At 33.0% G+C, this 13,709-nt stretch overlaps 1 protein-coding gene and 1 long non-coding RNA gene across 4 annotated transcripts; both read left to right on the top strand.

The window, feature by feature from the left end:
* On the top strand, positions 1–7,785 carry LOC140973612 (uncharacterized). 3 transcript variants are annotated; one of them, XM_073436559.1, is made up of 9 exons: positions 1–47; positions 5,149–5,293; positions 5,368–5,815; positions 5,957–6,081; positions 6,221–6,299; positions 6,681–6,813; positions 6,894–7,055; positions 7,128–7,248; positions 7,329–7,785. In XM_073436559.1, exons 7-9 carry the CDS (start codon positions 6,958–6,960, stop codon positions 7,704–7,706), a joined length of 597 nt encoding a protein of 198 aa, XP_073292660.1. In that variant the 5' UTR covers positions 1–47; positions 5,149–5,293; positions 5,368–5,815; positions 5,957–6,081; positions 6,221–6,299; positions 6,681–6,813; positions 6,894–6,957; the 3' UTR covers positions 7,707–7,785. The 3 variants fall into 3 exon arrangements, 2 of the variants coding, with proteins under 2 accessions (XP_073292660.1, XP_073292661.1); XM_073436560.1 differs by lacking the exon at positions 5,957–6,081; XR_012174664.1 differs by lacking the exons at positions 6,221–6,299; positions 6,681–6,813; positions 6,894–7,055 and having other exon boundaries at positions 7–47.
* Positions 7,786–8,316: 531 nt separating this feature from the next.
* Positions 8,317–9,410, top strand: LOC140972401 (uncharacterized). The gene is made up of 2 exons (XR_012174504.1): positions 8,317–8,619; positions 9,248–9,410. It is a non-coding gene; the product is annotated as an uncharacterized lncRNA (long non-coding RNA).
* Positions 9,411–13,709: the final 4,299 nt, after the last annotated feature.

Genomic DNA, 13,709 nt, shown 5'->3' with positions numbered 1-13,709 from the left:
CAACAAATAAAACCTATGGCTATTTCTTCCACTCACACTACGTACAGGTTTGATAATTTATTACGAAGTTATTAGTTCATATTTCAGCACTCGTGCCCTTTTGCTATATATGTTGGTTTTCATGTTTATGTTTATTAGTATACACAGCTTTTGATTATTAGCTTTTCTGGTGCCAAATCATATGCTATATTTCACTTTGGTTTTTTTCCCCTCTTGTTATAGCTAGCTAAATCTCACAGTTTCTTATATTGGTATACTAATAATCTTAAGTTTAGTTATTTTTTACTTGCTTGATACTATAAATTAGCCATGATGCTGCGACAGGAAAAAGAAAACTCAGTAGATATAAACATGACTAAGAACTCTCATAAACGAAAATATGCTTGTCTAAACGATCGTAAGCTAGAAAAAAATATGCATCGACGCAAACAAAATAAGTCACATGGTTTGCATGGGCTGGACGAAGAAAATTCTAATGCTGACCTATTATTGTGTATAGCAAGTACTCCCGATGTGCTACCTAATGTGCCGGATTGTAAATATTGTGGTGCTCGGCGCATATATGGCGAACCACCAACATTTTGTTGTTCATCGGGAGAAATAAATCTTTTATGTTCAGAAATGCCTTCTGATTTGATTCAATTGTATATTGGTAATGACGACGATGCAAAAGAGTTTAATACATGCGTTCGTAGTTACAATAACATGTTTGCTTTCACGTCAATGGGAGTACATTCCGACGAAAATTTAGCTAGAAGAAATGCTGGAATTTATACATTTCGTGTACAAGGCCAGCTTTATCATTTTATAGACCAATTAATACCGCCAGACAACAAAAATCCAAAAAACCTACAGCTGTATTTCTTCGATACTGATCACGAAACGTCTAATCGGGTGTCTATTAATTCAAAATTTAAGGAAAGCCTTACAGAAAAATTAATTCAAATTTTAACAAAAAATCCATACGGAAAATTTTTCCGCAGTTTGAATTGTATTGAAAATTTGAACGAATATAAGATTGCTCTGTTGGCTGACCCTGCTACTGATCAACGAGTTTTTAATCGGCCCACTGTGCCTCAAGTTGCTGGAATATGGCTAGAATCTAACGAGGACAATCAATATATAGGTCAACATATACAAGTGTATCCAAAAAGCAGTTGTCCTCAAATAATTAAACAATACTTTGGTTGTTATGATCCTTTGCAATACCCTCTCATATTCCCGAACGGAGAATCTGGTTGGCATCGAGGCATTAAAAGATTAGACCAAACACAAATGAAAATACATCCTAGGCCAACTTGTAGTGGTCAAACCACCAATTGCATAGAAAACGCAACCAGCACAGAATTTTTTATAGACACTGAAGAACAAGGTACTTTTCGTATAAAATTTAAGATCCATTATACATTTGTTATGGCATTTTGTCCTTAGCAATCCTTTTTTTTTGTAGCCTCAAAAAAACACAGGACCCAACGTTCAAAGGTGTCATGCCGTGAATATTATTGTTACAAGTTGCAAATAAGAAATAATGATATGTCTTTTATACTGCATATTGGTAGGCTTTTACAACAGTACATAGTTGACATGTATATTAAAATAGAAACCTCAAGGTTAGAATTTTTTAGAACTTCGAACATGCAAAATCGCTTACGCAATGAGGCCTACAATGTGTTATTGGATAGTATTGCGCAAGGATGTGAAATAGGCTCCGACATTGGAAAACGTGTAATATTACCCGCGTCATTCATTGGAGGCCCTAGAGATATGCGTAAAAGATATATGGATGCTATTGCTTTAGTTCAACGCTTTTGTAAACCTGATATTTTTTTAACAATGACTTCAAATCCAAATTGGCCTGAAATAAAAGCTCTTTGCCTTCCATCTGATGAAATTCAGAATAGGCCTGATTTAATATCCAGGATTTTTCATGCAANCTTTGGTAAACCTGACATTTTTTTAACAATAACTTCAAATCCAAATTGGCCTGAAATAAAAGCTCTTTGCCTTCCATCTGATGAAATTCAGAATAGGCCAGATTTAATCTCCAAGATTTTTCATGCAAAACTTCGAGTTTTGACAGATGAGCTATTTAAAAAAGATATTTTTGGCCATGTTATTGCGTATACAAGCGTAATAGAATTTCAAAAAAGAGGTTTACCTCATGCCCATTTTCTGCTCATTTTAAATCAGGCTGCAAAAATGTTTCATCCTGAGGCGTTTGATAGAATTGTTTGTGCAGAGTTGCCTGATCCACACTCTAATCCATATTTGTTCTCATTAGTGGTGAAACATATGATCCATGGTCCCTGTGGTTTGCTTAATCCAGCATGTCCTTGTATGAAAAAAGGCTGTTGCAAATATGGTTACCCTAAAGAATTCTCAGAAAACACTAGATATGGAACGAATTCATACCCGATATATCGTCGCCGAAATGACAAAAAAGTTATTACTATAAGGGGTGCGTCACTTGATAGCCGTTGGGTTGTTCCTTACAATCCATATTTGCTTGCTAAATTTAATTGCCACATTAATGTTGAAATATGTTCAACAATCCAAGCTATAAAATATATCTACAAGTATATATACAAAGGACATGACAAAATTTTATATAGATTACATGAAAATGAACAAGAACACATTGTTGATGAGGCTAAGAATTTTCAATCTGCTAGATGGATTTCACCTCCTGAATCTGCGTGGCGAATTTTCAGCTTTGATCTTAACCATGTACATCCATCTGTTATATGTTTACCAATTCATTTAGAAAATGAACAAGTTGTAACATTTGCGGCTAACCAATCATTGTTTAGCATTGCTAACAATCCAACGATTAAAAAGACTATGTTAACACAATTTTTCCACATGAACAAATATAATAATTACGCTCAACAGCTAAATTGCTTATATGTCGAATTCCCTGAATATTTTACTTGGCACAATGATTCCAAAGAGTGGAAACCTCGTAAAAAGCAGGAGGTCATAGGCCGAATTTTTAGTTGTCGTCCATCTAACAATGAAAATTTTTATTTAAAATTGTTATTAATGCATGTCAGAAAACCAGTTTCTTTTAAAGATTTAAGAACAGTCAATGAGGTAATCTTCACAACATTCAGAGAAGCCGCACAAATGTTAGGCCTGATAGAAAATGACAACACTGCTGATATGTGTATCGAAGAGGCTGCTGCTTATTTAATGCCCCATGCTTTGCGACAATTGTTTGCTACTGTTCTTGTTTTTTGCTACCCAAAAAATCCTATTCAATTATGGTTAAAATACCAGCATTTTCTTTCAGAAGATTTTGCTCAAAACAAAGCTCTTACTCCCACTGTAATTAGTCACAAAGTTCTAGACATAGTTGACAATTATCTTTACTCCATGGGGAAAAAATTGGATGACTTTTTCCATATAGACAAAGATGTAGGCCAAAGTTTTGATGATAGCTTAGCAAAAGAATTACAATCTGAACGCGACATTACTGTTCCTGTGGAGGACCTATTAGCTGTTGATCAATTAAATTTAGAACAAAAAAATGCTTACGATCAAATCTTACACCATGTGCTTAATAGTCTACCAAATGCTTTCTTCATTGATGGCCCTGGAGGTACAGGAAAAACTTTCCTATATAAAGCTCTTCTTGCTACAATTCGCTCCGCTGGTGACATAGCAATTGCTACAGCAACTTCAGGGGTTGCAGCATCTTTGCTTCCAGGAGGTCGAACTTCTCATTCAAGATTTAAAATTCCTTTAGAGGACAACAATATCAAATCCTGTAGTATTAGTAAACAAAGTGCATTAGCACATTTAATAAAACTAGCAAAAATCATTATTTGGGATGAAGCTACGATGGCTAGGCGTAGTATTATTGAAAAATTCAATGAAATGTTACAAGACATTATGGATTCGAAACTATTATTTGGCGGCAAACTTGTTGTGTTTGGTGGTGATTTTCGTCAAACATTGCCCGTTATTCTAAAAAGCACAAAGGATGATATTATAGATGCTTCTATTGTTATGTCACCGTTATGGATTCAACTAACTAAAATAAAACTCCAAATAAATATGCGTGCATTATTTGATTCTAACTTCTCATCTTGGTTGCTGAAAATTGGTAATGGGATTGAAGCTACTAACAAAGACAATGAAATCCAAATCCCATCTCACATAAACATCCCATTCATAGATGACATTACGTCTTTGAATACGTTAATAAAAATGGTGTTTCCAAACATTACTGATTCTAATTTAGATACCTCTTTATTTGTAAAACGCGCAATACTTACAACAAGAAATGACTTTGTTCACGAAATCAATGATGTTCTTATAAATAAATTTCCTGGCGAAGAAACTACTTACTATAGCTGCGATGAGAACACAAGCAGTTGTGTAATACCAGATCAGGAAGATTTATTCCACTGTTTAACTCCTCAAGGACTTCCTCCACACAAATTAACTGTTAAAATAAATTCACCAATCATGCTGTTACGAAATATTAACCCAACTGAAGGGCTTTGCAATGGCACACGTTTACTTTGCAAAGGTTTTAGTAAAAATGTTATCTATGCAGAAATTTCAGTAGGCGCACATGCAGGCAAACCCGCCTTCATTCCTCGAATAACGTTAGAATCTCCGCATGATGATTTTTCATCTATTCCGTTTAAAAGAAAACAATTTCCAGTACGTTTATGTTACGCAATGACTATTAACAAAGCACAAGGTCAAACTTTAGATTTTGTTGGTATTTATCTAAAAGAACCGGTTTGTTCACATGGACAACTATATGTTGCATTATCAAGAGCTAAAAATATGGATCAAGTGAAGGTACTTATTAGACCACCAACACCATTAGTTCAAAGCGTTAAATGCACTAAAAATGTGGTATACCGTGAAGTTTTGGATGTTGCACATACTTATTGACGCAGGTTAGTTTTTATCTTTCTTATCTTTTTATTAACAAAAGCATTGCGCACAAAAATTTATTAAACATCCATGTGTATGCTTTTAGTCTATTTTAATGACATTGTTAGCTCTACGAAAAAAAGTATGTTACAGTCTGCATAATTCAAAATTAGAAATTTTTTCAGACAAATTATGTGTTCCTGTATATGAATTATTCATCAACATTAACTTCTCTTATTTTTTTACATTCAGGCCACTAGAAGAAAAATGTACAACTTTGGCAAATCTGAAGCCAGATATACGCAACTGGTTTGTTAGAGTATTTGTTTCTGAAAAAACCCCAATTCGTTTCTTAAAATGGGGAAGGCAACAAAAACTTGTTTTCATTGACAAAGAGGTAAACTACATTTTAATCCTTGGACAAAAAATTACATTAGCTCTGTTTTAAATGTTATCTATTTGTTTCTATAGAATGGAACCATGCAAGGAATTATATATGACCAGGATGTTGAGCAGCTGGACAAATTACTTCAATTATACAAAACCTACTACATCGGGAATGCTAAAGTTAAAGAAATAACCAGCAACGCACCAGTTTTTGCATCTGCGAAATATCAAATGTTGCTTGGTAGGAGTACATACATAAGGCTTGCAGATGAAGAGGAACAGCTGCCTATTGACCATGCTTACCAATTAACGACATTTGCACAATGTCCTGAGTTGGCAGATGTGTCAAGTAAACAAATCAGCTAAGTTCTTCTTCCGATTTTCTTCTTCATCATTCAAATACATTATATTTAAATTTATTCATGTGGTTCACCGTTCCAGACTTATTATGCAGCGTAATTCATGTTTTCCCTCCACGGTTCGTTGAAAGGACAAAAAGAAATTTACAAGAATTTGTAATCGTAAATGAAGAGTAAGTTACTTTGATCAGAAAAAATGAATATTACTTGTTTCTTCAGAAATTGTTTTTTTTTAAAAAAAAAATATTTACTGCTCTATTTCATTTTTTTACTGATTATCTAAAAAAAAAATATTTGTTTTCTCTACTTGATAGGCGTAGACCCTTAATTCTCACCTTATGGGAAGAGTTCCTCCAAACTGAAGCACTTTTTTTGACTCAAAATGTTCACACTCTTCCTGTGATTTTAGGGATGCGACTTTCTGTCAACACATTTTACGGTACGATCAAATCTATTTGATTTCACTATGTAAAAAGGAAGAATGCTTTTTCCAGAACTGTACATATTGTGCCCTATATTTTACACTTTTGTACCTAATTACATTTACTTTAGCTCATTTAAATATAATATCGTTGTAGGATTATCAATCGGAACAGTACCAAACAGCACAATCTTATTTGATCCTCCAATACAACAAGCTGAACTACTAAAACAATGGTAATTGCTAACCTCATTAACGACCATGTTATTTCGTACGTTCAGATTTATCTTCATTTAATTGTGATGTTTTTGCTATATGAAATGCATTTTACACTTTAGTTTCCTTGCGACGTATTGTGGATACACTCACAAAATGGTTATATTATCTTTGCACCATAATACAGCAAGATATCAACAAAACATTGCATTAAGGTACATCAGTTTATAAGAAGCAAATCCTGAACAGAAAGGTCTGCTGAATGAACATGTGTCTTGTTGTCTTTGCTTGTGTTTCCCTCAAATTTCTGTTTTTGCCTTTTCCCTCATATTTCTTTCTTATATTTATGTTCTTCCATATTACTCAGAAATAAATAACTAACATAAAGCCATTTTTTATAGGTTGCAAAGCAATAAAGAATATATTGAAAGTGTTGTCTCCCAGAAATTGTATGATAAAGCCAACCAAGAAATAGACCAACCATTTGACTCCCAAATCCGCAAAATCAGTCAGATCCTAAGCCTGAATGACGCTGTAAGTATTTATTTACCTATTGATTTATCTAGCTTTGAGGCCAGTAAGTAATTCGGACATATCCACACTTTGGTTCTCAGGTAAAATCATTTTGGATCAAAGCTAGGATAACAATAAAAAAACTCAGAGAATTGTGTATACTTTATGGCTTGCCCAAATTGCTCTAAAGCTTGTGGCGGTGCATACAAGTATGAGTTTACATGTTTCTACTGCAACCAAAATTTCCCAAGTCCAAAACCCTTGTAAGTAGCTAATACATTCTGAAGTCCTACACCCATTAAAAACATGCCATCTTACTTATTATATACGTACAGGTTACGATTCCAGGCAGAATTGTTCGATGGTACTGGGAATTTGCATGTTTATGTGGAGCACAAGGAAGCAAGCATATTGCTATGTATGTCAGGAGAAGATGTAATTGAGGCTGAAGAAAAGGTATATTTTTTAGACAATTAATTCTTGCCACTACAAAACTTCTCATACTTGCTCAATAACATTTATTTTATCGACCACAGGAAATGCCATTTTGCCCCAACGTTTTTAATCAAAAGTTACAGGAGACACAATTCCTTTTCCAACTAAGAACGTCGTGGAACAAAGCAAGAGGAAAAAGTTTCGTTCGAAACACAGTCATCGCATGTCTACCGGCTTCAGAATCATCATCAGCATCAGCATCGCACAGCTATGAAGATAAAGGTTCTACTTTCAAAGGTGAGGGTTTGTTACAGGAGAACGTAGCTTTATCTGAATCCCAAGAAAGCAGCTCTGCAATGCAAGAAGAACACTTTGAAACAGATCTTAAAACACAGCATGCCAGCATAACAGGTAAGAGAAGAATAGATTCCAAAGAGAAAGTGTTGAGTGGAAGCTTAAAACATGTTAAACAAGACTGAAACACTGTTATAGGTGTTAAAGTCTAGCATGTATATTAGTACCTATGTTTTTTTTGGTGATCTCCAAAAATTTGCTTTATTTTTTGCCTAACATTTGTATTGTGGTGTTTTTTTAAAATCTCCGAAAAAAAAAAGACAATTTTTCCCCATCCAAATCGTTAAAAAACATATACACAGATACATTTCCAAAATGATACAATCGACTATAAAATCCCTTAAACACCTAAAAATTATTTGAATTACATTAAATGATACCATGTTGTGCTGCATCATAGCCAAAACTTTCCAACCTTGTATATATAGCATCACTATTTTACTCTCAACTTACAATTAAATATTATTGTAGTATTTTTGTAAACCAAACAAAATAATAACTGCAATATTTAGTCAATTAAAATAATTCAAAAAACAAAACATCTTTACAATTACAAAAAAAACAGACCTTCGACACCACAACAAGCACAACTAACTTAGTTTCTTACACTTGTCAATAGTTAAACAGAGTTAATCTGTTTTTAATGAGGTGGCCAAAAATAAGCACCCTATGTGTCATGGTTTATCGATGACTCACCCTAACTCATACAATTTATATAACTTTCATTTGCCTTCTTTTACCTTACGTCTAAATATCTAAAAATCCCAATACTTTCTCCTCAAAGTTTAAACTTACTTTTTTAAATCCAACTCTAATGGAAAACAACCGCTACTGTGAATGTATCGACTGCAGCCAATGTTACTACAATTTTCTATTTGAAAAAGAAGTCGAGGAACTAATGAAAAGGCTTTTCTCGAACCCAGTATGGGCCATCATCTTCCGAAGAGTACTTAATATGGATTCAAAGCTCTCTCTTCTGATAGACTATGCAGCCGATATCGAAACAGAGCTTAATCTCAACATTATCCGTCAACCTCAGTATGTACATTGAGCAAATAGTTAAACATTTATCTTATGTACTAAAAATCTTTCATTTGCAAAAAATTTAATATCGGGCTACTAACAACTCTGAATAATATTCACCGAAATCTTCATTTATAGTACTTGTTTTTATCTCACTCTTTGCATCATTTTAAGTTATTTTGTTATAATGCACAAATAGCTTTTATTCATGTCATTTATATGTTATATTTGTCCTCTAATATATCTATTGTCAACCATTTAAGTATGTAAATATCTTACAATATTACTCACATTTACCTAATGTCTGATATATCTAGCTCGTTCTGAGTTTTGATCACATCCTACTATTTATAATCTTTGATTCATAGATATATTCAACAAAAAATAAATAAATAATATACGTTTTCACAATATATTAATGTTTAAACGCGAATACGTTCAAATAGTTATGTTTACAACGATATTAAAAATTTTAAAAAGCTAAATGATTTGTTCTCCCAAATTGTTTCATTCTCAGTTCTTCAACATGATATGCTTAGAGTTTCTAAACAACTTCGTTCGCATTTATTTAACTTTTTATAAATGAATCTCAACCAAAATGCTAGAAATTAACTAACTTTATTATCGGGTTTGTTTTTTTCAGGTACAACTCAACAGCTAGAGACCAAGAATGAAATCAGCGCAGAATACTAGGAAATTAACTAAACTTTTTATGCTTTCTAAGTACGTGCTACTCACAAAAATTCCATAGTATATGTACAAATTATCATATTGTTATAATATCTACACTTTATTCATATTCTGTCGCCATATTTTATCCGACCTACATTTTCTTTTTATTTACACTATGTCAGCCAATACGCAACAAAAAGAAAACTTCATTTACTGCACAACAAATCTGGGTAAACACCTCAAATATTGAGGTTCCAATACCTAGTATATATATATATATACACACAAAAATTTGTGTGAGACTGTTGGAGATTTAATAAAATAAATCTATAATTCATATGATTAAATCTATATATCATAACACGCCAGGAATTCATGTCGGATTATCAGAAAAATATAATTAACAGTAAACACGTACCAGAATCCATTGATTGATACAGCGTCGGAATTATGGATCTTCCAAGGCAACAGATAATCGACCACCTTATTCTTGCCTTTGATGGGAGAAGGAGAGAGGATCTAGAATATGTGTGCCATATATATTTTGTGTTATGTCATCTATGCTTTGGGGACCATAACCTTATATAACCTTAACAGTCTTCAACTCATCATAGAAGACTTAATTGGACTGAGTTTCTACACATAAGGTGGACCATACCAATTTATTTAATACTTTGGAAACACATAATTAATTAGATGACTTTATTGAGTCTTTTATTAGATAGCTTGTCCATGTACAATTAATTAAATTATGTGAGCTCACAAAATAATTCCAACAATCTCCCACTTGGGCCACATAAGTTATCCGGATATTGTACATGCAAAAACTGGATTGAGCTCTTGCTATCTAAACCAAAATATTCCTTAAAAATCTGCTCTATCAATTATACCGATATTGAACCAAACAGTCATCGCTACATTTAAAATCACTAGATACATCAATGATCACAATATTAGCATAATCAATAACATAGATCAAGTATGGATGTGTAGCATGAAAATACATAAATGTGATCCAAGAATAAAACATGTATTTCTAACTAGTCCTCCTAATGACTCAAAGAGTCCAATAATAGACTTTCAACCAAATGCTAAACTGCAATGAAAGTCATCATTTTATTTCAGAGTAATTTAAATAAACCTTAGTCTGTACAGAAACTTAAATCATGTCCAATGAGTCAATGCTCAAACCGAATACAAACTCCCATTGTACATGCATATTATCTATATGGACAACACCAATGTGTGTCACATGCCCAAAAATCTTGGGTGGCCAACCCATGATAAACGCATCCGCAATTATAGAGTTTGCAATAACATGCTTAATTGACACACAACCACTCTGAATTATTTACTTCCAACTAGAAACTTCATGTCAATATATTTTGACTTTGATAAGTTTCAGTTGCTCTTTAAATATAATACAACGACTTTATTATCACAATTGATCATCAATGGTTTCTTAGACTAATTATCATTACCGGTGATAAAATTCCGCAACTTTATTCGGAGTCCAAAGATCCAACTATTTCCAAATGTCAGATTTTTGATTGCAAGCACAAAACCCCTAGTTCACTTTATGTACCGCATAACCCGATTAATAATCCAATGTCGGGTTTCTTAAATATATGCTAAACATTCCAATGATGTTCACAATATCTAAACAATGTTATCTATAAATCCGAATGAGATTACCACATGATAAAATTTATACCACCATATATGTGGACATAAACATCAATATATTCTTCTCAATGTTGACTTTTCAATTTACTCACTCCCACTAAAGTCAACATACGAAATTAATTTGCATTTAATTTCAAAATTTCATGCATGCATAATGTCAATGTCATTTAAAATATTGATGTTCAATTTATCAAGCTTATCAATCAAGGAACTCATACCAAACATATTTGAATTTTGAAAAATTGAAAAGTTTCATTACCACATGGATAAAGGAAAAACTTGATTTTTTCCAAACATGAAACTAAAATCAAATATCGTTTTTTCAAATTCAAATACCAGGCGAAAAAAAACAGTTCCTAAATAAAGCTTTAGAAAAACATCAACTGTTTTATTTTTATTTTCCATAAGATGTATCTTTCACCATCAAGCGGCTCCTTAGGCAACCCTTTCTTTGCACGCCAATTGGCATATTTGGGACAATCCTTCTTCACATGTCCATCAGTCCTTTTGCAAAAGAAACAAGTGATCACTTTATCTTGTTTCTGATGCTCCATATGCTGTGAAGTCCCAGAGTTTCCTTCATTATTGCTCCATTTCCTTTTTTTAATGATGCAATTACCTTGATAGTTAGATGCTAAGTGAGCACTTTCAATCATATATTGTTTCAATCTCTCCTTCTCCTGAACGCACTGCACAATAAGCTCATTCAAATTCCATTTTTGCTTCTGTGTAATATAACTTATTTTGAATTTATTAAATTGCGCAGGCAGAGAGATCAAGACTAAATGCACGACTATGTCTTCCAACAATTCCAACTTGAATGCTTTTAGTCGAGTCACAAGATTTGACATTTTCATTATGTACTCCTTTACGTTCCCTTTCTTTTTGTACTGCATTGAGACAAATTTAGTCAGAATAGTACTTGTCTCGACCTTCTTATTTGCAGCGAAACGATCTGCTACTTGAGTAAAGAACTTTTCGGCATCATTTTCTTCAGGAATTGCATCCCTTATAGTATCTGGAATGGAATGTTTCATAATCATTAGACTCATGTGATTTGATCGCTCCCACTTCTCCAAAGAACCCTTTTGATCAGCAGTTCCTGAACTGGTCAAAAGTGTGGGGCGATCTTCCCTTAGCACATAGTACAAATCCATGCAGCCGAGCACTATCATAACATGCTCTTTCCATTTCTTGAAGTTTGAGCCATTAAGTACTGGAATGTTGTTCAGATTGGCAGATATAGAAGATGCTATAACAAAATAGAACAAAAAAAAACTCACAATAATATATAGTCTATGCTTATATTTAAATCAAATGAATCACAAAATATAAGCATGCTGGTGGTGGGCCCATAAAAAAATATCTAGCACAACATTAATATTTAGTCTTTGAACAAAAATAACAATTTGTAAGCGGTACCCTCAAATATCATGGTTATTCAATATTGATAATAAATCCGATCAACAATATGCCTTTCTTTGGACCGACAATTGCATGGATAAATACGAAATTATCACATATTTAGTACCACATATTGTGCTAAAATTTGGCCATAAAATGACCTTCTTTTGGGCCGATCATTTTCGTATAAATTTAACACAATTTAATATCATATAATGTGTCTACAATCTAACAAGAAAATAATCTTCTTTTGGGCTGATTAATTTCTGCATAGTTTTGACACGCTTTAAGACCTCATAATTATGTGCTTATAATCTGGCAAAAAAATAACTTTCTTTTGGGCCGATTATTTTCTGCAAAGATATAAACACATTTGAAAAAGATATATTGAATATAAAATATGGTCAGAAAATAATATTCTTTTGGGCCGATTATTTTCCGCATAGATCTAGATGCACTATAAAATCATCTATTGTGTTTGGAATTCAACCAAAAAATAGTCTTCCTTTTATCCGACTATTTTTCTCATAAATTGAAACACAATTTATTTTTAAACTTTAACAATATCTACATATATCAAAATCACTTTATTAACATGAAATTTAAATTTAACCAAATTTGAGATACAAGATATCAATTTAACTTAAAATTTTCACAAGAAAATTTAATTTAATTTGATTGGGTCAAATAAAATATAGAGACCAAAAAATTCAAGAAATAAAATATTTGCACCTTATAATTATTCATCCACAAATATTTTATAAAAATAAATAAAGACGATAAAATGATAAATAATTCCATATTAATTTTATTTCATGCAATTAAAATTTGAAAAGGTCGAATTTAATTTTCACAAATCAGAATTGCGGAAGTCAAAATTTAATAAAAAGTTAAAATTCTGGATTTCAAAATTTGGTTCAAAATTGGACAACCAAACAAGGCCTAAAATTAACCAAAAAACCCGAATTCGAAAAACCCTAACCCTAATCGCGAATCAGTCGCTAGCCACCGCGGCCGCCGCCGAACACGGGATAAGGACAACCCATAAGGCGGCGACCACCAGTGGACCGTCATCAATCAGCATTAGGCCCGAAATCGACCGGAATATGTCCAGATTCACAGCGCGAATGAACTCGCGATTCATGAAGAAATATCAACCAAATTCGATCATTACAAAAGCTTTTACGGGCAATTAATGGAGGTTTATGAAGCGCCTTCATGTGGCAAATAAAACACCTAAGCATTCGTCGCCGGAAATTTTCCGGAGAACGCTCGATTTTCCCTTAATCTGGCAGCCTATCCCAAAATCCAAAAATCGAATTTCGATTTTCGTTTTTTTCAAA

This window comes from Primulina huaijiensis, chromosome 3, assembly GCF_012295235.1.
Source record: "Primulina huaijiensis isolate GDHJ02 chromosome 3, ASM1229523v2, whole genome shotgun sequence".
NCBI lineage: Eukaryota > Viridiplantae > Streptophyta > Magnoliopsida > Lamiales > Gesneriaceae > Primulina > Primulina huaijiensis.
The sequence above is the reverse complement of the archived record's forward strand: the minus strand, read 5'-3'. Positions and strand labels throughout refer to the sequence as shown.